The following is a 27,460-nucleotide window of genomic DNA, read 5'->3' on the forward strand; positions in this document are numbered from 1 at the left end:
TTTTATAATGCACTGTTGTCAACAGGAGACCATGAAGCTCAAAGATCAATCTCATTTTGGCCCACAGTATTAATGCTGCTTTATGAAACTCTGTGACAGGTCACTTAGACAACAGCTCTTAATGAAAGGACTATGTGCCAGTGTGTGGTTGTGTGACTGTCTGTTAGTAAGGCATACTTCAGTCGCTGCCAAGGCTGCAGATGAATCTCTTTGTCCAAGTCCCTGAGGTGACTTTGTGGCTGCTGCTACTGCTGGCCAGGTGATGGAGCTCATCATTTCCCCAGTCCTCCAGAGAGAAGTGAGACAGAGGCTTCAGAGATCTTGCTAATGCAGTTTTTTCTAATTGTCCAGAGAGCTACTAGGACACTGGGCAGTTCAGGCAATTCTGTGTACTGCAAATGAGCCAGTAATTAGAAAAACATAGCTGCTCTTAATTCAGTCTTGCATTTATGCGTGAAGTGACTTTTCAGCCATCTAAAATTCAGCTGTTGTATAAACCACCAGGTTTTTTAGGTCAGTTATTTCATTATGACAAACTTACATTTTAGACACCAAATACTTGTTACTAAGAAGTGACACAATAGATTATATTATTGAATAATTAGGTCGTAAGCTTAGCCTGCCCTTAAGACCTTCAGGCTATTGTGGGATCCGAAGACCTTGGTTGTTATCAAGACAGTTTACTAAAAGGATAATAATGAAATTGACTAGCAGAGGATAAATGGCTTTTTAAAGGTCTTGTACTAAACTAGTGTCCAGCAGACAATTCCCACAGTTTCAGGATGCTTTTCAGAAAAGCACAGCAAAACTTGCTGAGTTTAATAATATATTAAAAATATAAACCTTGCTTAACGCCACATAATCAATAACTGAATGATGCTGTAATATAGTAGTACACCTGTATAATAGTATAGTGATAACCTGTGGATGTAAACACATTTAAGGTGTTTTGGAGTTTTTTTTTAGAATGAAATGTTTGAATGATCTTTCTTGATGACTTAACATGGGTTGTTGTGTTGTTGTTTTAACAGTTATATCACAGTCACAGTATGCTAGAGATTGGAAGGGACCTCAAAAGATCATCTAGTCCAATCCCCCTGCCGGAGCAGGAACACCTAGATAATGTTACACAGGAATGTGTCCAGGCGGGTTTTGAATGTCTCCAGGGAAGGAGACTCCACAACCTCCCTGGGCAGCCTGTTCCAGTGCTCTGTCACCCTCACTGAGAAGAAGTTTCTTCTCAAGTTTAAGTGGAACCTCTTGTGTTCCAGTTTGTACCCATTACCCCTTGTCCTATCATTGTTTGCCACTGAGTAGAGCCTGGCTCCATCCTCGTGACACTCCCCCTTTATATATTTATAGAAACTAATAAGGTCACCCCTCAGTCTCCTCTTCTCCAAACTATAGAGATATATCAGCAAGTTGCTGATAACTTGCAGCTATTTCTGTTGAGTGCTGAACTTACATCTTAGCAAATAATACAGTTTTGAAATATTTTATTTTAAAAGTGAAATGCATTTACTTTTGTGCTATACATCTTTCTATATTATGTGGCATGTCAGGTGCCCTCTCTTCTTAAAATTCCTTTTAAATCAAAACAGAATGTCTGAATCCTGCTATTAGTTTAGTGGTGGGCCATACAGGCATTTCATTAGATGCATAGTTTAAATTCAAGTGTCTTGGAGCTTGTTGTTTCTAGTTTACTTTGAGTCAGATTTTCATACCTTAACATGGTTATCTTTTTGGTATAAACAAGCAATAGTTTTGTGTCAAAAAAAGACACCAACGCAAACAGATATGAAATGAAGATATGAAACGTGCAGAACAAGTTGCTCTCTTTACCTGTCGGCAAATTAAGGTGTTTGCGCCAAATTTTTGCTAGGCATATAAAATTCTTCTGAGAAAAGCATGAGGGTGTTTTTCATAGAATCATAGAATAGTTAGGGTTGGAAAGGACCTTAAAATCATCCAGTTCCAACCCCCTACCGTGGGCAGGGACACCTTACGCTAAATCATATCACCCAAGGCCTCGTCCAACCTGGTCTTGAACACTGCCAGGGATGGAGCATTCACAACCTCCCTGGGCAACTCATTCCAGTGCCTCACCACCCTAACAGGAAAGAATTTCCGTCTTATATCCAACCTAAACTTCCCCTGTTTAAGTTTTAACCCATTATCCCTTGTCCTATCATTACAGTCTCCAATGAAGAGTCCTTCCCCAGCATCCCTATAGGCACCCTTCAGATACTGGAAGGCTGCTATGAGGTCTCCACACAGCCTTCTATTCTCCAGGCTGAACAGCCCCAACTTTCTCAGCCTGTCTTCATACGGGAGGTGCTCCAGTCCCCTGATCATCATCGTGGCCCTTCTCTGGACTTGTTCCAACAGTTCCATGTCCTTTTTATGTTGAGGGCACCAGAACTGCACACAATACTCCAGGTGAGGTCTCACAAGAGCAGAGTAGAGGGGCAGGATCACCTCCTTCGACCTGCTAGTCACGCTTCTTTTGATGCAGCCCAGGATACCATTGGCTTTCTGGGCTGCAAGCACACACTGCTGGCTCATGTTCATTTTCTCATCAACCAACACCCCCAAGTCCTTCTCCGCAGCGCTGCTCTGAATCTCTGCCCAACCTGTAGCTGTGCCTGGGATTGCTCCGACCCAGGTGTAGGACCTTGCACTTGGCATGGTTAAACTGCATGAGGTTGGCATCAGCCCACCTCACAAGTGTGTCGAGGTCCCTCTGGATGGCATTCCTTCCCTCCAGCGTATCAACCGAACCACACAGCTTGGTGTCATCGGCAAACTTGCTGAGGGCGCACTCAATCCCACTGTCCATGTCACCAACAAAGATGTTGAACAAGACCGGTCCCTGAGGGACACCACTCGTTACTGGTCTCCAGCCGGACATTGAGCCATTGACCACAACTCTGTGGGCTGCCATCCGGCCATCTACCGAGTGCTCCACCTATCAAATTGATGTCTCTCCAATTTAGAGACAAGGATTTCGTGTGGAACAGTGTCGAATGCTTTGCACAAGTCCAGGTAGATGACATCAACTGCTCTACCCCTGTCCATCAGTTCTGTAGCCCTATCACAGAAGGCCACCAAATTGGTCAGGCAGGATTTCCCCTTAGTGAAGCCATGCTGGCTGTCACCAAGCACCTTCTTGTTTTTCATGTGCCTTAGCATGCCTTCCAGGAGAATCTGCTCCAAGGTTTTGCCAGGCACAGAGGTGAGACTGACTGATCTGTAATTCCCTGGGTCATCCATTTTCCCCTTCTTGAAAATGGAGGTTATATTTCCCTTTTTCCAGTCATCGGGAATTTCACCTGACTGCCATGATTTCTCAAATATGATGGACAGTGCCTTCGCAACTTCATTTGACAGCTTCTTCAGGACCCGCGGATGGATTTCATCAGGACCCATGGACTTGTGCACGTTCAGATTTTTAAGATGGTCTCGAACCAGTTCCTCTCCTACAGTGGGCGCAAGGTCTTCATTCTCACAGTCCCTGCGTCTTCCTTCCAAGACTTGGGTGGTTTGGTCAGAGCCTTTGCCAGTGAAGACTGAGGCAAAGAAGTCATTCAGAACCTCAGCCTTCTCCAAATCCAGGGTAGCCAGTTCTCTTGAGAGCTTCTTGAGGGGGCCTACATTCTCCCTAGTCTGTTTTTTATTTGCTATGTACCTGTAGAATCCCTTCCTGTTAATACCTCTAGCTAAGTTTAATTCTAACTGAGCCTTAGCTTTCCTAACCTGGTCCCTAACCTCCCGGACAACATCCCTGTACTCTTCCCATGCCACCTCTCCTTGCTTTCACTTATTATAAGCCTCTTTTTTCATTTGAATTTTCCTCAGGAGCTCCTTATCCATCCAAGGAGGTCTCCTGGCCCTCCTGATGCATTTCTTTCTGGTTGGGATGCAACACTCCTGAGCTTGTAGCAGGTGATCCTTGAATATCAACCAAGAGTCTTGGGCCCCTCTGCCCTCTAGGGCTGTATCCCATGGAACCCTCCTAAGCATGTTCCTGAAGAGGCCAAAGTCTGCTCTTTTGATGTCCAGCACAGTGAGCTTGCTGCACGCTCTTCTCACTCTCCTGAGGATCTCAAATTCAAGCATCTCATGATCGCTGCATCCAAGGCTGCCCTGGAGCATCACATTTCCAACAAGCCCTTCCCTGTTGGTGAGCATGAGGTCAAGCATGGCACCTCTCCTTGTTGGCTCCTCTATTACTTGCAGAAGGAAGTTGTCTTCTACACAATCGAGGAACCTCCTGGATTGCTTGTGCCGGGCCGTACCGTCCTTCCAACAGATGTCAGGGTGGTTGAAGTCACCCATGAGAACAAGGGCCTGCGAGCGTGAGGCTTTTCCTATCTGTCTATGGAGTGCTTCATTGGCAGGTTCTCCTTGATCAGGCGGTGTGTAACAGATCGCCACAGTAATGTCTCCCCTAGCTATATTCCCTTTAACCCTGACCCACAAACTCTCTGTCAACTGATCACCTGTTCCCAGACAGAGTTCCATACTCTCCAGCCTATCCCTAACATAAATAGCAACTCCCCCTCCCCATCTGCTGGGCCTGTCTTTTCTAAACAGCCTGTAACCTTCCATTCCAACACTCCAGTCATAGGAGCCATCCCACCATGTTTCTGTGATGCCTATTATATCATACCCCTGTAGACGTGCACACATCTCTAATTCCTCTTGTTTGTTCCCCATGCTAGGGGCATTTGTATAGAGGCATCTGAGCCGAGCTCCAGCTGAAGCCGGCTCATTGGCTGGAGCAGCTGGGATATCTCTACATTGCTCCAAGCATTTATTATAGGTTCTGGCAACTGACTGGGTGTGTTGGAATGGAATGATGGCCCCCTTCCCCAACACATCTAGTTTAAAGCCTCCTTGACCAGTCTGGCAAGCCTCCTACCAAAACTGCTCTTTCCCATCAGACCAGCTCCACCAGCCCCCACTAGACCTGGCCTACAAGCTTGGGTCCCGTGTTCAAGACACCCAAACCCCTCACTATGACACCACCCTTTTAACCAGTTATTAGCCTGGCTAATCCTCCTAGCTTTTTTTAGGTCCTCCCCTGTATCCTGGAGAATTGACAAAAAGACTGTCTGAGTTCCAGAGCCCCTAACCACCTCCCCCAGGGCTCTGTAATCCTTCTTTATGTTCCCCAGGCTACTACTGTCAAAATCCCTAGCACCCACATGTATCACCAGGAGTGGGTAATAGTCCGTGGGACTTACTAGAGCAGGCAGCCTCTCTGCCACATCCCTGATCCGTGCCCCCGGTAGGCAACACACCTCCCTTGAGATGGGGTCTGGCCGGCAGACAAGTGCTTCTGTCCCTTTCAGTGTACAGTCCCCTACTACTACGACCCGCCGCTTTTTCCTGGCAGCACCAGTAGAGATCTTCTTTACCAGTGCATCAGCCGGCTGTTTCTGTCTCGAGTGCGTTTCCTCATTAGTCCCCTGCAGGACAGCAAAGCGGTTCTGCGTGGGGACATGGGATTTAGGGGGAAGCCCCTTGCTTTTGATTGTCCTTTTCCTTCTTTTTTTGTTGTTTTTTTTTGTCACTAATTCCCAGCTTCCCGGGTTAACGGCCTCCTTCTTTCCTCCATGAACTAGAGGGGACGCTCGAGGCCCCTGCACAGTTTGGGCCAGGAGAAAACATTCCTGCTTCCTCTCAGCTTCCCTGACATCTCGCAGTCTATTAACAGCATCCCGCAGCTCAGCCCCTGCTGCAGGAGGACCTCCACCGGGGAGCACTGGGTGCAGCCCTGCCCATTGCTCACCCTCCCCTCACCAGACCAGTGCAGGCACTCTCTACACTCCGAGCTCTGCACTGCAGCCTCCCCTCTCATCGGCTCTGCCTGGGTGCCTACGCTGGCCACCGCCGGGTCAGCCAGAGCAGAGCTCCCGGGCCGGGCCCTGATCATGCGATGAGTGCTCACCATCCCGCGCAAACCGCCTCGACCCGCTCTGCTCGCCGCCCTCCTGCTCGCTCGCGCTCCCTGGGGCAGGTTTTTACCCAGTCAGGGCTGGTGCCGCTGCTCCTGGCTCCGCCCCGTGTGAGTCAGCTGCTCGCTCTCGTCAGCTGAGCTGCCGGCTCCTGGGCAGGTCCTGTCGAGGACTTGAGGCTCCCTCGGTGGCCCTCACCGCTCTGAGTTGAGGCTCCTGGATGCTGATCTCCCCCTGCTCCAGTGTTGAAGGCGTCCTCTCTCGAGCTACTCGCCTCAGCAATATTTCGTTTTTTTTTTAATCTTATTGTATCTACATATAGACAGCAGTTATTGCTAGTTAAATGCCATGCTCATGAGTAGAATAGCTTTTAAACATAATTACTTAGAAAATTTAATGGGCACAATCAACAAACTGCTATTGGCATTAGGTTTTATGTTTTTACAAGGTTTTTATCAAGTTACTTGTTTTTGTAACCTTTTGCATCCTCCATTTCATCTACATTTTGTCATTGACATATGTGTATCCACTGTAATCACGATTCTTTGATTCTCTCTGCTTCACTAGTCTACTCCTCTGTTTTGAGCAGGCAAATTAGTGTAGTTGACATACCTCCCCTACAAAGTAGGTTGAGAAACATAGATGTGATTTTCCATTTAAAAAATGTTTCAGGTGACCTAAACTCCAAATATTAGCTTGTTTAAATAACAAAACAAAACACAAACCAAAAGATGTAAACAAAACGTGAAAACAGAAGTATATATTATTCATCATCCATAGCTAACAAGAACTTTCCTCTGATTTGGGACTGTAGTGATAGGACAAGGGGTAACGGGTTAAAACTTAAACAGGGGAAGTTTAGATTGGATATAAGGAGGAAATTCTTTCCTATTACGGTGGTGAGGCACTGGAATGAGTTGCCCAGGGAGGCTGTGAATGCTCCATCCCTGGCAGTGTTCAAGACCAGGTTGGACAAGGCCTTCGGTGAGATGGTTTAGCGTGAGGTGTCCCTGCCCATGGCAGGGGGGTTGGAACTAGATGATCTTAAGGTCCTTTCCAACCCTAACTATTCTATGATTCTATGTTCATGTTCATTCTCCAAACCTGCAACTGGCCATCTCTGCCAACATTTACACTGTGATCATGTTAAATAATGAAGGACAGCATATATGGATGTCACTGTCTTGTCTGTGTGCTTATTTTTTCTGAATTTGACTATTCTTTTGTTTCTGTAACTTGTTGAAACATAGTGGCTGAGTGACTAAAATTCTGTTGATTTCCACTTAATAAAGTTTTTGTCTGCTGGCAATAGGTCAGAGTTGTCACTTACTTTTTGCTAATGTTTTGTCACAGCAGTCTTTCTTAGGGTTTTGTGGTATGGGGTGCTCATGCAGAGTTTGGCAAAGATATGATTAGGATCAGTTGTAATGTAACAGCTTGCTAGGAACTGGAGCTTTCAGAGCAGGAGTGTGCACTTTCAGATTCATAATCAAAAGTTTTCTTTGAGCATAAAAATCCTGTCATGTCATATAATGTGTAATAGGAAAGAAATAAAATCTATCTAAAAAAATAAAGATAAATAACCGAATTAGAGTAGACTAGGGTTTGAGGATATGATTTTTAATTATAAGTGAAAACTTTACTGATGTTGAACAATTCTGCCATTTGTTGAGTGTCTGAAGATCTGAATGCTAAGAACTTTTGACCTGAAAACTCTTCCTAGGGAGGGGGGAAAAGACCATATATATATATATATAAACCCTATATATATGTGTATATATATATATATTAAACGGTATATATGTGTACATGTGTGTGTATACATATTATATATATATCTGTGGACATTTCCAGGGTCTGTGTGGATTAGCATGCATGTTAAAGTGAAAAACAGATTCCTTTCATGCACAATACTTTTGATAAGGTAGGGAAGGATTCAACAAGGACATTTGGAACAAAGGGGACTAAAAAGTATTCAGTCTCATTGTTGCATGATGACATAATCAGCCCTATGCCTTTTGGTTATAAGTCAGAAGTTGCCTATTAAAGCTCAAATGAAAATGTTTTACAAAGTAAGGATAACAGGTTTCAGAGAAAATACAGTGCTGCCAAATTTTTTTTTTTTTTCTGTAGGATATGGAAATTTGGGTGAATTATCTGTTCAGAGGAGGTTTCCTTTATTACCATGCCCCCCCCCCCCTTTTTTTTTTCATTTTAGACATCTGCTAAGATTCCATAGGGTCTAACAGATGTTGTAGAGTGAGTCCCTTATACAATTCTTAGGGAGAAGGGGATGATAAAGAATGACATTTCCACATTAGAATCACCACCTCTCTGAATATGACCATCAGGATAGCTTTGTATAATTTTCAAGTATACTCCTGATAAGCCCAATTCACAACTTCATTGTTATCCATGGGCAAAATGTAAGCATGGTTGTTACAGTCTCTGCTCACACATTATTGCAATGATAAATAGAAGAATTCTCACTTACAATACTTTTTGAAGATTGTATAGAATATTCAGTTATAAAGTGTCTTTAAAACAACTCAATTTTATAAGATGGCTTGTTTCAGCACAAGGAAGGGCTGATTGTCATGCGATGTAGAGGACCATTTTTATTATTTTGGCAAGAACAGGGACAGTTTTGTCCTGACGAGCTATTAGATGAATACCAGAATGTGTCACATGAAAAACCACTGATCTTTAACCCAGTTATCTACTTAACCAAGCCTAGAAATGAATAGTGAATAAGGGAAGAGCAAAGGCCAGTTTACTGTCATTACAAATTACAGAAACTGTTAACATCTGCAGCAGAATGAACTCTGGGAATTACAGGTACTATGCAGTAAGTCAGTTGAGAGTACAGAGATTTATAAAACTATCTATACCTATATGAGATTACCAACTCTGTGTGTCATGTGTGTATATTGTTACTATTGAAAATTTGAACATTTGCATAAAAAGGCATAAAGATTTTCTGAGTCTTTTTCCAGTTCATGTAATGAATCCTGAGAATGAGCACCAAATGTAAGGAATGTTCCTTTAGAAGAATCAATTGATAGTTATCATTAAATAGAAACATGTAAGCACTAAATCAACAGAAATAATAAATCTGGGCTCACTGTTTTATTCCCCCCCCCCCCCCCCCCCGAGTAGTCTTGGGGACACTGCTGAATGTACAGTTAATATAAACATTTATACTGAACTCCTAGATGTTTGAAAAACAAATAATGTAAAGATCAGTAACATTTTAAAATGATCAGTTATGGGAATTAATGCTTACAGAAAAGCACCATTCTTTCTTGCCCTGCTAGTAGAATCGCATTGTCTCCCTGCAGTCTTGTTAGCTCATACTAACTGAAATGCAAATTCTTTCCAACTAATTGGACCTCGTTGAACGTACATGTACAGTACGTAGTTATATGCATGTAGTTTTTTTTTTACTAAATTCCTCTGTAATTATTTTCTTGATTAATATCTAAAGCAGAGACGTGGAAAAAAAAATCTCCTTAAAGAGTTTACATATTATTGAACATTAAGAATATAGTAACTGTTGCATGTTTTAACAGCTTAATTAATAATATAGAATAATTGGAAGAAGAAGAAGAAAATATTTTTTTCACTGTTAGTCATTTTGAACTATTTACATTAACCCTTTGACTGAATTACTTAACACTTAAATGACCAGAATAATGGAATTTAGAAAAAATAAGATATGCTTACATTATATAGCACATTCTGCTGGAGAGCTTTTCTTACTTTTCAGGCATCACTTGGGCTTTCCGTAATCACCTTTCCTATCCATTCTTGCTATATGTTGCATTTCTGTATCAGTAGTTTTAAAAGGAGAGACAAATTCAACAATGTTGTATTTTTAAAAGATTCACAAAAAGGTTCACATGTAATTGTCTTTCATAGTAAGTAATAAGTATTAGTTAAAATGAAAAGAAAGAAAAAAACCCTCTTAACCTCACATACAGTTCACAAAGCACTTAAAATTCTCAAAAAACACAAGTAGACAACTGCAACTGCACTCTATTTTAAGTTCCGTTAGAACCTGGATTCTGTAGCCACCTCTTCTATTCAGCACCCGGGTATTCCCAGGAGCTGAAAATGTAAAATAATTTCACAGATCCTTTTATCTTTCAGCACAAATGCCATTGGATAGCAGTGAAATACTTGCAGAACATATTCATGATTAAAAATCTATTGAAAATGAGATTTTTTTCTTTTAATGCTTTTAAAAGGATTTGTTTTAAATGCTGTTAGAGCCCTTACCTTGTCTATACTGCTTCTGATTCTCATATTAGTTAGCCAAAGGGGAGAGAAAAAATAAATACTGTTCTACTCAGTTTGTGCCAAACTTGTATACTAACAAGTAGTTCCTGTGCTTCCCATAAATTATTTGAAGAATATGTCTGCCTGCAAAGGAATTATAGCAATTACCAGGGGTGATAGACTACAAAGGAACGTACTGGGTTCTAAGCCTAGGTTCTGATTATTACAGTACCTGTAAAATTTCATATCAGTTTTGTTTCTTTTTTTTTCCTTTCTCCCCCCCCCCCACTTTACAGTTACAGGAGTCTTAAACTGCTACTGTAGGAGGTATATTTCTGTTGCATTTTCCCTGTAATGATTACTTTTATCTTCTTAGTGACTACTACTTTTCACATACCTCTCTGAAATTCAATAAGTATTTCTTTTCTTGGTTTTATATGCTGGCATATTGCGCCAAACAAGATGCTATGTAGGCAGCATAAATTTAAGGATGAAGTGAGCTGGGCTGGAACTGGCAGACTAAATTTTGTTTCTTTTCTGTCATGTTACTTAGTGAAGGTGGAGATATTTCTTTCTTTAAAATGTTCTGAATCTGTGATGTAGAAGTCACGCATCTGACAATTAAATGGTAGTCCTCCTTTGATGCAGTGATCTGAAGCTGCTTAGATTTCATGTAAGGTTGTAGCATTCTGGCCAAGATTTCTGCTTGGGAAGACTAGATTTGGATGTATTAGCTAGTCAGCCTAATAACCTTGTACAGACTGTATTGATTTTCTAGGAGAGAGTTTATGAACTAAATAAACTTTGAGTTGGTGTCTTAATAAACTGCTTCTCTCAGTCTGTCACATTTCGTTACTGAGCTCTGCAGTTTAGGGGAAAAAAAGGCTAATTCTGTTACAGATTGTTCACAGCAGGGTCTCCAAATTAGCCCTTTGTTTTGTAATGCCACCTTGCTTGGGCTCGCTTTGAGCACATTTCTCAGTTTTACCCTAATGAGTTGCAACACTGATAATGTGGCTGATGATCTTTCATTGATTTCACTATCACTTGCTTGTATGGTAATTGATCCGTTGCTGAGCCTCTAGTTAATTATATAGGCTTTGACATGGCCCGGTCCACCGGGAATTTCAAGTCTTGCAGAATAACAGTTTTAATAAAAGAGTCTATTACTGCAGGTGCTTGCTGCTGCATGCCAGTTGATTGTGTGTGTGTGTGTGTGGTGTGTTCATGTGCGTGCATGCGTGTGTGCATGCATGTGTGTGTGGGGGGGGTGTTTTTTGTTCTCTGGGAGAGGAAAGGACTGCAGGACAGGAAAAAGAACGGGGCGGGGGGGTAAGAGATGGAGATAAAGACAGCAAGCGAGAGCACGCAAGAGATGCAGAACGGAAAGGAGGAAGCTTGCTATTGACAGTGTCCTTAAGCCTCCCACAAATAACTGCCATTAGTGGGAAGGTCAGGAGCTGAGCATGCAGCTTGACTGAGGCACTGAGTGCCACTTCAGAAATGAAGAGGCTGGCAAATTTTAGAGGGAGTTTGAGGGGCTAATAGCTAGCTGTAAAGGTACAGCCACTGTTGGCACAATTGGCTTCTAAGTGTCATTCTCCCCTCCCCAGTAGAGAATATTTTTATTGACCACAGGTGGACTTAATATATTTTAAGGCAACAGTTCACGGAGTTCTTGCTTGTTTCTTCTTGGATATTGAATTTGCTGCTTTTGAGACTTTTTTTTGTACTTAATGGTGCTGAACTGGAGGAAAGTTTAACAGAAAAGCTTTCAAGAAATGTAGGGTCTAGAGGGGAAGGCACATTTGTGTCAACACAGTGTACATCTTCTCATCTTTTCTCATTGCACACTAATGACACAGAGCTGCCACTGAAGCTCTCTTCTGTTTCTTTTGTTGTTTCAGAGAGTGAGGTGTATTGTTATTCCTGAGTTAAGAAAAAAGCAGTGAGTGCTACATTTGTCCTCCTAAATTTGTAGATTTTATGAGAAGATGAATGTTCCTTATATTGGGAAGGATAGCTTTTTTTTTCCCCTTTTTTTCCTTTTTTTTTTTTTTTTTTTTTTAATGCTGTGGCATTTTTTGTGAGATTGTATGAATTTTGTTTTACATTTATGAAGTTTGCAAAATTACAGTTTCTTGTCTGTATGTAAAGGATGAAGTGGGTAAGAGAATGTTTCAAATAAGATTCACTTTAAAAAGCTGTTGTAATTAAAACCAGTACTGTGGTAGTATTATTTATCCTGGTATATTGCACTGTACCGTAAGTACAGAAGAACAATCTCAAAGGAAAAATACTGTTTCTTTTGCATTACTTCTTAACTGTATGGAACTGGCTTCTTTTCTGCTGTGATTCATTTCTTTGTTCTTTACAATTTGAAAGGTGTATCGTATCTGCTTCAACCAGCTACTTAAAAAAACAAAACAAAACAAAAAAACCCTACTTTTGATCTTTTGGGGGAGGGGAAGAAGCGGCTAGCTTTTTCATTTTTCTCTTCTTTCTTGCTCATGATGCTGCTTAAGACACTCAGCAGTGGGCAAGGAAGGAGAGTGGTATGAGAGATGAAATGTGCATGTGACTTTCTGGTTTTATTTCAAAAGGAGTTGGATCATGTCTTTTTTCCCCTCTTTGGTAAGAGTTTTATTTGGGATAGGAACCGACTATCCCAGGGTTCTTGTCTGACTAATATTTAAAAAATAACCAGACCAACTTTTATGTTTTACTCCTGAGTGAATATTGACTGCTGTATTTAAGAGTAATTGCTTGCTTGCTTGCTTGCTTGCTCCTTTTTCTGTTTTTGTTTTTTTTTTTAAAAAAGAAAAAAGGTTTGCTAATTCTGTGTGGTAGGCAAGTGTCAGATATTACATGCTGTACTTGACAGCATTGTTGAGGAAAAGCAGAGAAAGACAGGGAAAGGGCCACAGCCTTTTCTTTCTCCCAGTTCACTCAGATCATTGTGCTACTTAGAGAGAATGTGCGTGTGTGTGTATCTGTGTATCTGTAGACTGAAGGGTTAGTGCAGGATGTCATTTGGTGCCTGACAGTGGAGCAGTGCAGTTGACTCTTTGCTCTGCTATCCAATGACATCCAGTGGCTGAGAGTTTGAAGCTGATGGTTGGGTCTCCTTAGTGCTGCATGCACACCTGACAGGCAGCTGTTAAACTGAGCAAAGGCGAGCTTGGGGAGTTACAATCTATGCATAAATGATAGGGGTCTCTCTGCTGAAGGTGCGAAAGAAGCTCTGACCCTCTCCCCTGAATCCCCCCCTTCCCAAATGAAACGCACAGTGCAGCTAGCTTCTTAACTACACTACACTCCTGCTACTGGCTGCCAAGAGGCTCAAAAATCCACCTTCACTTTTCAGTCAGAAGAGGCAGAAGTGGATGTGAGAGACAGACACACACAGAGACACAGAGAGCGAAAGAGGGCAAGAGACTTGACTTTAAGAGACTCCTGCACTGACAACTCCATGCAGTTCGGAACAAGAACGGCAGCGACCGACTCTGGTTTCATGGGGACATGGCAGAACACTGACACTAACCTCTTATTCAGAATGTCCCAACAGGTATGTTACTTTTGTTTATTTTGAAAAATGGCATTTTTGTGCTCTTTTTCCCCCCTCTTTTTCTCTTTCTTTCCATGTTTCATTTTTGTTTCATTCATCACTACATAGTTAGCCTCTGAACTGTCATAACTATGTCATTGGAATGTGCACGGTTACTTCATTGCTTCCCTAAGGGCTCCTTTTTAAAAGGGGAAAAAATATTAAAGCTTTAAGTAAAATCAAGGCATTTGTTTTAAAGTTTCCGAATAGAGCTTTGCCCTTTGTAGTAACAGTGTTTTTCTTTGTTTGCTTTTGTTTTGTTCCAGTCTTCTTCCCCTTGCTCTCTCAGTGTCCCATAAATAAAAGTATCTACTATCCCAGCAAAACTCCTCTCTTTCTCCGAGTATATAAGCCCCCAGATCAGACTGATACTAAATGTAGGGGGCCCCTCAGAACAGAGTAATCGACTTCATGTGGCAGAACACAGTATTATTCAGAAGGAAAGATCCACGAGCCGTCCTGCTGGAGCTGCTGCCAGCACGGAGCTGAGGGTCGTTAGAGGAGACAGTTTCAGTCCTCCGGTCCCTCTCTGCTCCCGCTCCCTCTCGCTCCCTCTCCCCCCTCTCTGTGGAGCTCTGCCTTGGCGTCCTCCCCAGAGCTGCTCCTTCACCGGGGGCCGCGTTTAAGGCATCTTGGTATGCCGGTTCTGACGGGAAAGTGAAAATGTTACTCCAAGGCCAGTAATAACTGATAATTAATCACAGGAGCCAGTGTCTCTGTACCATGCACTTGGTGATACGCACCCTGTGTGTTATAGCTAATCTTGCACAATTGCTTGGCTCTTCTGGGTGAAGGGAAGGGGGGTTGGCGGGGAGGGAGTGAAAGAGAGGGAAAAAAGAAAAAGGAAAAAAAAGAGAGAGAAACTTTTCAGCTTGGAAGGGCTCAAGCAGGGGAGGGAAAGTTCATCCTGGAGGTTTTTAGCAGTGTGACTCCCTACCAGGGGATGTTTTGCCTTTCCAAAAACTAGTTTCCAGTTATGATCTGACACTGACTGATAATAATTGAAATACTGTGTTAGCCAAAGAGGAGTTAGTAAATTATTTGTATATTAATATTAGACTTCTATTTAATGTCAGACATAGCATGAATGAACTCATTTACTCGAGGGGTGTTGTACTGTAAGAAAAGAGAAGGAAAGTAATTAGGTATTTATAGTTTATAGTAACAAAGCATGCCTGAATATTGGCCATAAAATGGTAATTTAATTTAAAAAAAAAACTTTAAAGCCAAGTAAAAATCCAAAGCAGATAGTCAATAACCAGTAGTTTTCAGTGGATGACAGTTTAAGCAGTACAGCTCAGGACAGGATGAAGGCATTTGAATAAGGAATATTTTGATATATCCTGTAGAGGGACCCTGATTACTGCTGATACAGTATGCTGGTATAGAATGTAATCAACATAAGGCAAATAAGCAACTCTGTTCAATTTCCCATTCTTGAAAGTAAAAAAGTTCATTTCCTGGTAGAGATGAACATTTCAAATACACTGCTTGGCACTAGGAAGTGTGAACTAGTGCTGCAGTGCTTACAAGCCTTATCAGCTGTATGGATGTTTGTGATATGTAACATATTTGGTTGTATTGATATTGAGCAATAGCATGGAAACAGTTATTCAAATTACCTGCTGTATTCTTTTAGTAAGAAGTGAGATTAAATTTTTGGGGTGGAGAAAAGGTTCTTACCGTTTCAGCCACAAAAGAGTTAACATAACTACTTCCAGATAACGATCAATTGATAAATGACAGTTGAACCACATAGATAGTGTTAGATTGCCTGTTTAGTATTAGACCTTTTTCAACAGATTTAGCCTCTGTGGTTTCTGGAACACTAGAAAATGTTTAACACTGACAAAGAAAAGAAACAAAACTAAATAAAAGAGCATCACAATGTGTAAGGGGGTCAAATAATTGAGACAGCTAGCTCCTTATACCAAGCCAAACATTTATGCTTGTAAGCTAGTCTGTTTGGTTTCTATTTTCTTTTTTTTTCTTTCTTTTTTTTTTCTAATAATATTTTAAATATTCTTGAGTATTAACTGGATTTTGAACATTACTGAACATGCGTGATCATGTTGTATTCTGTATAGAAGGAGAGAAGTAATGTACTAAATGATTATATGTGTGGTGTATGGTGCATCAGTGTGTATCCTTCCACTGGAACACACACACAGTAGCACTGCAAAGGTGGTAATGTCGAACAGATTTATTTTTAAAAGTCTGTACTTAACATTTTTGTGTACTGTGTTAATCTCCTTGTCATATTTTGTTTGTTTGTTTATCATGTGCTAAACATACTCAGTCCAAATATGCTTTTATCATGCTTTTAAAAGGAGGGTAAGTTATTTTGCTAAATACATTTCTCTCCTGTTTAATTTTTTTGTACTATATTTCTGATTTGTTAGGGCTGTTACAACTTGCTAGCTTGTTTAAACTGCAAGCACAGACTGTGTGCAAGTGCAGCTGCAAATTTGTGTCTAAGTGCCAGTATTTCTTTCTAAATCACTAAAATTTTGACTGTTGTTTTCTGTTACCTATTTTCATCCATTTTTAAGTTCCTTATTTTAATCCATGTTCTAGAAATGTAAGTATTTTTAAAAATTTTTCCTGTGCTTTAAGAAAAATTGTTTTCATGAGTACAAGTAACATGAAGTTATGAGATGTACGAAACTTGCAAGGAAAGTTTGGCATGGTTTGAAAGAGCTGTTTAATGAAACTTTTCCAGCTATACATAGTAATGCTAGAGACATTTCTTTTAAAATTTTTAAGAATAATGCCAGCTTTCCACATGTTTTATAGAAGCAAACAAACCCAGAGACCCATCACTTTTCCTTGGAGTTGTAACTTAAACAGGTTTTTAGCACAGGGATTGGAGCATGGCAAGAAGAATGATTTAGAACAAAACAAAACCTTGCGATCTGTCCCTTCTCTTACCTCTCAACTCACTGTACTGCTATTTGCATACTATAGGAATAAATAACTTTTCTCAGAACAAAAGGAAAACCTACTTCATTAGGACAAGGAACTCTGTCTTAGAAAAATTAGGACTGATTGTACAGGTTTGGACTATTAAAGGAAGTGTGATTGTATTTATTGTTGGTTTATTTTCTTAGAGAATGGGTGTGCAAAAAAGTGGCATCTCCACATTCCAGAGCAAATTAAGATTTTGGTGGGTGAAAGAAGAAGAGGAATAGTCTCCCAAATTACCTGTGAGGAGTTTATGACATGGCCACTTGGCTGCATTGTTCTGCCTACGCACCTTTTGTCCATGTAAAAGTATGTGATTCGCTTACAGAAGAATGTCTGATAACCTCAAAGGGCATAAATCTTAACTTTCAAAAAGGAGTGCTTCTTTGGGTTACTTTGATCAGTGACAGGTCAAGAATGAGCAGAAACCCCTGGCTTCTCTTCCATGCTCATCTGGTTTAGTCCAGGGCACCCACTGCCCATTCTAGTTCTGGCAAGGAGTTAACAACAGAAAAGAAGGTCTGGATTTGGTTAACTAAAAAAAGCAGGCTTTTGTGATTGTCTGCTTTCATAAATGTTTTGTGTATTTGTCAATAAGAAATGTCATTTTTCTTCATCTGTTACCTTAAGGGCTGTAATGTTCTAAAATACTTTTAAGTCTTTTCAGAAATGAGACTGTAAGAGAAATTGTTGTAACCCACAGTGATGCAAAATGCCAAAGCCATGTACCATTTTGTTAAGAAAGAAGTATGTTTAATCCATTTCAGATAAAAAGGTAATAGGCTTTCCAGAAGCTTTTTATAATGTGAGAGTGAAAAAGCAGTATATCAGAATTATAAATGGATCTGTGTGTCATTATATAGTAATTTAGGATTCACTCAATGATGTAACAAAATTAACAACATAATTTCATTGTGTAACTGTATCTTATTAAAGAACAACTGTCTGACATTCTCTTACAGTTGCTTTATTTAACTTCATGCAAATATTATTAGTAGTGACATTTCTCTATTGTGCATTAGATTCTCTCATTAGCATGATGTGTTAGTTATCACCAGAGAAATCACTTCTAGATAGGTGAGTGGGAAGCCAAGAAAACTAAAAATTAAATCAATGATGTATATTAATATAGATGCATCTGTTCACGAGATATATGGTACAGTAAATTCAGCTTTTTTTTTCTTCCTTGCATAAATGCATGCTTATTCCACAGAAACCTAAATAATGTTTACAATATGTGGAGTATGCATTAATAGTGCTAAAATTATCAAACTGTATACAACATGCACTGCCTCTTTTGAGATGTACTTGTATTCTTCAGTCTGATAGTTCCTAATGTTATTGTAGACATAGGCACATAAACTGTTTATTGAACCAGTATTTAAAAATAGGAGTGTAGTGTAATGCCTAATGGATTGAACATAGAAGCTTTTTAAATGTTCCTGTACTGCTGGTCACAGAGGTTGTATGCAGTTTTAATTAACTGTTTTACTGTAGCATGTAACTATTGTTTTAATTATATGTTTGCATGCAAAAAAAAGTTAAAACTTAATGCAACAACAGGCTATATTTCCATACATCTCAATCTGTTATGAACATTTTGGGAGAAAGATGAACATTGGTAAAATGCATTTTGTAGTTTATGATAGTTAACAATTGCCTTTGTCAGTGAGCATTAACAAACATAATAATTATATTTAATATATATATTTTTATCACACCATTTTAAAGATTAGCTAACCCCAGGTGGGTTTTGGATTTTTTTTGTTGTTGTTCATGAAGAAGTCCATGTGCTAGTACAAATTCAGAAGCTTTATCAGGTTACGCTGTCTCATTTCAGACATTTGCTTTAATTTTGGTATTTCTGTAAAGCATAGTTTAAACCTGTAATGGTTCATGTTATTTTAGAAAATTAAAAATGTTTGCATCAAGAATTTTGTGCTGCTTCTGATGCGCCTCAGAATAGAAGCGTTAGAACATAGTGTATATGACAAAAGCGCAGGATGTTTCGTAGGACATACAGCACTAGACACACAAGTACATGCAGTGATAGATACATGGATATGTACGTGATACCTGATTAAAAATAAAAACCCTTTCTCGGTAGTTTATTATACTGTGTTCAGTATTTACAGGAGAACTAAAACATAGCAAAACGTTTCCCATTCCTCTGTGTCCATATTAATCCTGCACATGTATACATACAGTGTTTGAATATTTTTGTGCCATTGTATATTTTAGTTGATGATGTGCTAAGAACGCTGTCAGATCTTTGCTTAACTTTGAGATATGTATGCACAAAACTGTAGAATCTGCATGAAGCACTGAAGCATGTATTAAAGCACGTGCTGAAATACATTGTGCAATAAGCAGTAGTATTTAACATTTTAAAATGCATAGTTTTTCTATTTTCTGTTTTTCTCCTTTGTATTTTAGTAGTTACTTATTCATGTATAGTTTTATAGGGATTTGATTAATGTAGTGACAGCACAGATTTGGTACATAACAGCAGCAGAGTCTCCTGCTCTTATGTCAGGGTTAAGAGCCAAGGCAGATCTTCCCTAACTAATTAGATGCTGAGTAAGGCATCTTAGTGAAGTTGGGGCAAAAGTGAATGGATCACAGCTGAGGCAAGATTGCAAGGACTGTAGTGATAGTGAAAGTATTCTGTTTGCCAGGTCATTGTGACACTGTGCCTATTGCAAAGGAACACACTGTTCACTGATACAGAACTGCCGTCATAAAGTACAATCAGAACAAAAGCCTTAAAGAGCTTTTACTTTTTACTAGGAATGCTCAAAATGTATGCTGTGTGTAGCTTGCTTTGCTCAGTTATTTTTTCTCAAACAATAGTGCTTGTGCTTTTTGTAAAAGGATTTGCCTTGTAGACTAATGGTTCTTCAAGTTAAGAAGAATTTCCAAACTTGGGGCTCCTAGTATACCCAGGAGGTGATGAATCATACTGGCTCAAGAAAGAGGAGGCTGAAACAGAGAAGAGAGAGGAAGGGAGAATTCCATTGTTGCTGTCTCTTAATCTTTTAGTTCAGAAAGAGAATCACTAATGCAGCTTTTTACTACAATTCAGAGAGTATAATGACAAAATTTCAGCATCTAGATAAACTGTAATTAAGGGATTTATTTTTTGCCCAGCTTTTCTGTAAAAAGGGGTAAACTCAAAAAAGCGTTTTTTAAGTGGATATCTGTGTGTTTATATACAGTTTTTCAATGAGACAAAATGTATTCTTTAGCTTAACATCAGTCTGTCTAGCAAATGTCCAAAATAAGAGACTGTACATCAGCCTATGGACAGGCATCTGTTGCTTTGTTACTGCTCACCCCATTCATTATAGTAATGCACTAATGCCTCCTTCCCTTACTGAAATACTTGACAACTGTTTTCTAAATGATTTTCCTTCACTGACAAAGAAAACAGTGCCACTTGTATGGCTGTGTCACATAACGTTTTGTCATAGAGTCCATTTCTTGTGGCGGGTGGGGGACAAGCAGCTCAGAATTGCTTTGATCAGTGTGAACTTGCCAACAATGTACCATTGATGCTATTCTGACTCTCTCGGGAAGCCATTGCATCCCTGTCCTCTATCGATGATGCGTATCTGTGCACTTGTGCAAAGGAAAGGACAGAGTGTCATCTGCCACTTACAGAGCATGAGAGCTCAGAACTAAACATGGCACGATTACGATCCTGCCCTTTGTTAGGTGCACAACACAGAAGTCAGCAAGCTTTTCTTATAAAGTGAATAATAAGTGATACTTTAAAAACCTTTACAGAAAGTGAGAAAATTTATACTGGGGTTGTCATTAAACCTGTCACTGGCAGGTAAACTTTCTTTGATATTTGAGATTATGTTTATTTGGAAATGGGCCACAACATAGATACATCAGCAGAGATTCATGCTGCAGTCTGTCTACCTGTGCATTTTGGAATATGCCCCTTATAGAAGAAATGCAATTGCGTGGTGAATGTCTCTGGTTTTTTTTGTGATACCTACTGCAACTAATGTTGAAAAGAGCTTTAATTGCTTTTCTTTTTCTCAGTAAATTTAGCAACTCAGGGAACAGTGAGACACACCCAGTGAACACAATTTTTTTATTTGTGGTGGTTCTCTTTAAACTTTATTTAACCAGAATTCCAGGGAAGGAGAGAGATTACACGATTCTGTGCATTCCATAGTGTATTTCTTAAGGTTCAGTAACTGTAAAACACAATACTTCTGGCTTTGAACAATTTGAATGAAAATGTCATATAATGTAGTTCTTTTCAGATGAACAATTCAACATTTGGTGTGTACCAGTGAGAGGAAAATAGAACAGAAAGGATCATATCCTTACTGTGATCCAAGCATGTGTTTTCCATTCATGTCATTGGAGGCCCTGTCATGCATCAAGGACAGCATATAGTTTAGGTTCAGAATTGCAGATAACAGTGTATTAGCCTTCAGAGTGAGCTGTAACTAGGAGCTCAATTCTCTAAGCCTCCTATGCGTGTGTCACTTTTATGAAGCTAAATGTGCAGGTATTTTGCAAGTGGTACAGTGGTAAAGAAAGTCGCTCTTGTGTATTTAAATCTTTCCTGTTATTTAGACACTAAGGATGAACATCATTTAGGGAAAAAAAAAAAAAAAGGCATTGTTGCATTTTCTTAAATGCAGTCTAAGCATCACTTCCTGTTTTATCACAGTTCAGAAATTAAACCATGTTCTCTGTTAAAAGTCTCTGGTCAGGTCTGAGCTTTTAGACATTATGGACTTTTGTATTATTTTATGGATAAGTTACTGAAGGCTTAGTTTTTCAAGGGTTGCCCTGGAAAGACAGTGCAAAATTATATTGCTTCCAGTTTGCCTCTGAAGTTTTGAATTTTTTGAACCAGATATCTCAAAATGCAATTTGGGCAGTGTAATTTGAAATGAAATAAAATTGAAGGAGAAATGTTTACAAGAGTCCTTGCTAACTAGAATTGCCAACTTTTCCATAGGAAAAGTACCAACACAGTAGGATAAAAGGTAATTTAATCAATAAAGTAGCATTTTGAAAGTATTTTTCTCATTTACGTAGAAATTTGACTTCCCAAAGTGTTCTATATTCTTTGTTTTCTCGTTAGGGAAAAAATAATATAAAAACCCCAAGCAAACCTGAAGATGTTATTGTCAGATCTTTTTATGCAGATTGATTTCCTTTTAGCATATTCATTGCCCTTTGCCTGCACTGAACAAGACCTTGTGTACTGTACTGCAGTTTTATTGCTGCTTTCAGAGGGATGTCTTGTGAGATGTTACGGCTCCTGCGGAAGTACAATGGCAAAATGTCATTTTATGATAGATCATTATTGATGTTCTTTATTTATTTATGCCCTTTCTCATTTTTCTTACCCTAGAGTTTTTCTTGTTCTGTATATATATATATTATATATATATGAACACGTATTAAAAGGAAAACACTTCTTGGTAGAATTTAATAATTAAAACAATCTTGATTACAAGGGACTATAGGAAGAGATGAGGAGCAGAGAGGAAAAGCATCCCTTCCAATCGTGGCTGAATGTAGGTGCTGACATGCAAAGGGTTCCGCGTTTTGTATTTCAGTGTGCCTGTATTCAGGAGCATGATAAAAATGTGTGATGCCCTGGCTTATCACATGGAAGGTGCTGAAAAGCATCTCAGTTTGATCTGTACTTTGTACAATTTCTTAACCAAGGCATAGCTAGTATTTAAAAAGGAGCCCTCAGTATATTTGTATTCCTGTATCTCAAATATGAGCTTTGTGTTTATTTGACAAAATAAATATCAAGAAAAATCAGAAAATTAAACTCATAGGATACTTGAACACTTCTTTTTTTTTTTTTTTTTTCTTTTTTTCTCCTGCACAGACTTTATAGGCAAAAATAATCAGCTTGGACATCAGTGAGTTGCTTAAAAACAATTAAAACCACAAACCTGCCTCACAGTGTTCAGATTTAGTTTGTAATTAAAAATGTGCAAAGTTCTTTTTTTCTTGCAGGGATTCTCAAAAACTTAAATTTTGTGAAAAACAGTCTCCCCAGAAGTGATATTGATTGTATTTCTGAGTAGTGGACATTGGGGTTTTCACATTTCCTATCATAACTTTTACTGGCTGTTTTTTTCCTGGACAGTTTACTTTTTAAAATACATAAATTGATAAGAATATCTGAAATAGATGTCTTGGGGAGGAGGGAGGTACAAACTAATGAAGAATATGCAAGGAAAAAAAAATAATTACTTCCAGCTGGCTTTATATAATAAAACTACTATTAAAATGAGGAGCTCCATTAGCAAGGCTTTAATTATATATTTTCTTACATTTCTAAATAAACACCGCAGTCTTTAGAAAAATAACATTTAAATGAGTTAAGCGTGACAGTCCTTGCTCTAGCCAGGGGAAAATACAAAGAAGTACCAACTCGTCTACCCTGCCTTAATGCCCCACAGCAGTTGACATTGCTGGAATGCCTCCTGCAGCTGGTGGCATATGACTGTCATTTGCAGGCAGGATATACGGAGAGTTTACACAATGGAGGCATTCATGAAAGTGTTCCTCATCTGGGACTCCTGCAAGCTCTCATTTTATTGACCCTGTCAGAATTTAACTGGTAGGCTGTCAAATTATGTGTTGCTTTATCTAATACTAGTTTTTCTTTTAAATTACAATACACGGAAGAAGGGCCTGTGGAAAGCAGGTATGAAAAGCAAATCCAACTTCTGTCTTACTGTTTCTAAACAAAAAAAAAACAACAACAGCTGCGTAAAAACTTCATCGTTTGTGCTATAGATTGTAAGAATTCTGTTTTCTGTTCAGGATTAAATGATGTGGTTTATTTGTGGATTTTTCTCAGGGTCTGGGCTGGGGTGGTTTTTCTTAGTATTCAAAGCTTTAAACAAAAATCTGTTTTCTAAATTACTGTGTCCCTCAAGTGTAACTCGAACATCGGTGTACAAATAGTTTTATGAAGCAGCTCACTCTTTAACTGCTGGTGTCCCAAAAGATAGCAGAAAAATGCTCACTATAAAAGTTTCTCCCAAAAAGTACTTATTTGTATGTTTTGCTGCATCTTAATGCAGATTCCATAAAAAAATGCCCAATAATTAACAGATTTATAGTGTACTTCAAACAGTGTAATAATCTGAGAGGTGATTGATGGTTATAAATATGTTCCTTATATCACAGATTAGCTGATTATTAATTCAATTGTGTTGAGGCATGACCTCTCCTAAGCCATAATTTACATTAAAAAAAAAAAAAATGCGTGCACAGCTTCATTGGTATCTGGGAGAGAACTGATTACAGCAGCAGACAGCACACCAAAACATTGGCTCCATGCAGATGGAGCACACTGCAAGAAAAGTACCTTACGCAGTGAGTTACTCATTTTAATAGATCCTCCTACCCACCAGTCCATTGTTAATGCAATCCTAAAGTTCAGTTCAGGGCTGGGGGGTGGGGGGCGGGGGGGGCGGGAGGGCATGGTGGTGGGAAGAGAGAGAGGAAATGAGAAAGAATGATCAGGTTGTTAAAGGAAAATAAATTTTAACCTGGAGGCTATCAGTCACTTCTGCTAAAAAAACCCTTCAGCCCACCATATATGTTTTTGTTCATGTATAGAAATAAGGTATGGCGTCTGTCTATCTAACATGGGATGTCATTATCATAGATTTTACTTATTACATTTTCTTACCACTGTTCTACTTGTTTAAAAATGTAGGATTTCTGCTAGAATAATGATAGCTGGATAGTAAACACTGTTTTACATTAAGAAATGTATATGGGTTACTCTGTCTTGTATAATTTCCAGTTTCTTCCCATTTTGCTTCCCCCTTTCCTAGAATACAAATTAATTTTAAACACAAAAGACAAAAAGTAATCTAAATGGAATATTATTATACTATTTTGCAAGACCTCCTGAAATATTGCTCTGGAATTTACTGAGATGTTGATTTTTCTCTGCAAGGATAAATAAGAAAGACAACTGACACATTTTAATCCACCTGGAAATATGTAGGGTTTTTTACCTTTTGGTATAACATTCTGGAGACATTGCCTTCCCTTAAATATTTAAAAAATAAAAATGGTTTCATAAGCTGTAATATTTATTTAGTATTTAGCAATTCAAAGATAAGTTATTTACAAGAACTTGACAAATGTAGAATCTCTCTCATGGTAAGTGAATTCTCATTCCTAGGAAAATACTACTTGGCATAGTACTTATTGTAGAGTTGCAGTTTTTATTTTATTTTCCTTAAACATTGAGGAAAATTTGAACTAGCTACATACTGGTGTATTTTCTTGTTAATGAAGGTAGTTTCATTAGCGGCTTCTCAGTCTAAGGAGAGAAGCAAAACCAGGTTTTAGAACACAACCAAGAAAGTGGAAAATGTTCAAACAACAGTAGAAATATTTAGTGGTTTTCCTACATCATCAAACTTATCTGAAAATTTATTTAGAAGAATTTCTAAATTTTTTTTCCATTGCAAAAGCTTGTACTGACAGGGTGATAACCTCAAACACTATTACAGATCCAGACCATGGTATCTCAAACTCTCCTGCTGATACAAAAAGTTTCTGTGGAAAAACTTTACAACACTGGAAAATTTTAATTTTAAGTGCCCAGTCCTGTGCTCACTAAAATCAATACAAGTATAGTCTACATTCATAGAACTGGTCTGAGAACTTTTCCTACAGTCTTTACTCAGGAAGCGGTATTTCATGTTTTGTTTGTTTAAAATACACACGTTTTGCACCTTTAAAATACATATTAAGTGAAGAAATGTTTTAGAATTGAAATACGGGGAAGGGATTAGAGCATTGTACTCTAGTTTCAAATAATCCAATATTTGTAGAAGTATGACCTTTAAAATCTAGGTTCTTCTTTAATTACACATTTAAGAGAAACTGTGTGGTATATACTAGCTCTCTAAAAAAATCCTCTGACAAGTCAGTGCCGGGAATTTTCATACTTTAAAAATGCAGGTTTATTCCTGCATAAAAATATGTATTCATTAATCTATATCTTCATTAATGCAGTCTTTCAGAAGACAGTAGAGTAAAATTATTTAGCTCATAGCAAATATAGTAATGAACTTACTTAAAAATTAAATCAACATCACATATCCTCAAACCAATCCTTCTTTAAGCGCCTTCATTTGGTATTTATTTTTTTAAATTTTAGTTTATCTTTTGCATGAAAGTTGCTTAGAAGTGAAATTATGTCTTTCACCACATTCTTACTTCACTTTTTTGCTAATGCTGGGAAGCTAAAAGTCAGGTGTGAAAATATTAAAGCAACTGAAGGCATACACAATCTTGTAATTATAAAGTTGAAATTTGGTTTTCTCCAAATAGACCTACATAAATCATGTTTCCTATGATTTTTCAGTTTGCATTTTAAAGGTCTTCTTTAACAGTGCCAAACTGAAATAAAACTTTCCTAACCTTAAAGTACATGAAGTACATAAAATGCATAAGGTGGAGCTACAGGTATGAGACTGATTTTAAATGACTGGGCTTTTTTCTGAACCTATCCCTCCTATACCCCATCCCCATGCCTTCCAAAATTCAGTAGTGGTCAGGTGTGGCATTTTAATCCTGTCCACTGACTTGCATATGTATGTTTATACACCCACAAACTGTAAAATAAAACTGACTAAATGTGGCTTCAGGGAAAAGAAAGGAGTGGTGGGTGCAGATACCAGCTGGAGCTTGATGCATGTGTTCTCTTCTGTGGCATTGTTTTGTTGTTGATGTGGGAATGTTGCTAAACAGTGGCTACAGATGCTCCACTAAATAAGGATCCACATAAATTCCAGCTGTGAACTTGTGATTCACCCTTCCCTGCACAAAAGATATGTTTCCATATGTCCCATTATGTTCCATATTTGATTTTTATCACACACTGTGTGCCAGTCTGAATCTCGTCCACATGCCTTTTATGAATCCTGTAACCCTTTCTCTCTTCTTTTTTTTGAATTAGAGTCATAACGCGCCCCCGCCTCCATGCAGAAAATCTGCATTACAATAATACTGCATCCTTGTAAATAATTTTTTAATGTATCAAGTACATGAATAATGTATCTGTGTAACCACCGTAACACAGAGTCTGGACTTGTCTATAGAAAATCATACAGGTCCATATGAAAAGTATTTCTCTTTGTAGCTAAGTCTGTAGTCCTTAAAATTATCTGAGATCTAAATAATCTTTAGAAATACTTGCATCTTATTTTACTACTTTAAATGGATTTTTGTGGTACTATCAGTAATCATTTCAGGTACCTGGTGTACATAGCTTCTACTTATATTTTTAAGTATATAATTGATAAGGACTCTAATTTTGAATTATAAATAATATTAATCGTTAAACCATTTATGCGCTGTGGACTCACTGAAAATAACTGCAGAGCTGTCACTGGTACCAAATAAAATATGTTCAATTTTTATTTTTTTTTTTCTATTGCTCTTACCCATTATGTGCTCTAGATTGGTATTCAGGATATTTTTTTCTTCTGCTACCATAATGTAGATATGGAGACTGGCATCTAGAAATCTATGCATCTGTGGCCCCAGGAGCATACAAAACCCCATAGTCTAAAAAATAAAGTAAGGATTTAAAAAATGCACA

At 38.7% G+C, this 27,460-nt stretch overlaps 1 protein-coding gene across 5 annotated transcripts in view; it reads left to right on the forward strand.

Moving 5' to 3' along the window:
- Positions 1–27,460, forward strand: part of BNC2 (basonuclin zinc finger protein 2) — a 341,698-nt gene that overhangs the window by 88,279 nt on the left and 225,959 nt on the right. For 4 of the 5 annotated variants that reach the window (XM_062608994.1, XM_062608998.1, XM_062608999.1 and 1 more), the window contains exon 2: positions 13,612–13,812. The exons of the other annotated variant lie outside the window; for it this stretch is intronic. In XM_062608994.1, the coding sequence (XP_062464978.1) occupies positions 13,612–13,812 (201 nt within the window). The remainder of the gene's footprint in view (positions 1–13,611; positions 13,813–27,460) is intronic. 5 annotated transcript variants of the gene reach the window in all.

The sequence above is a fragment of the Pezoporus occidentalis genome, unplaced genomic scaffold (genome assembly GCF_034315485.1).
Source record: "Pezoporus occidentalis ecotype Australia unplaced genomic scaffold, CSIRO_AGI_Poc_V1 ctg133, whole genome shotgun sequence".
In the NCBI taxonomy this organism is placed as follows: domain Eukaryota; kingdom Metazoa; phylum Chordata; class Aves; order Psittaciformes; family Psittacidae; genus Pezoporus; species Pezoporus occidentalis.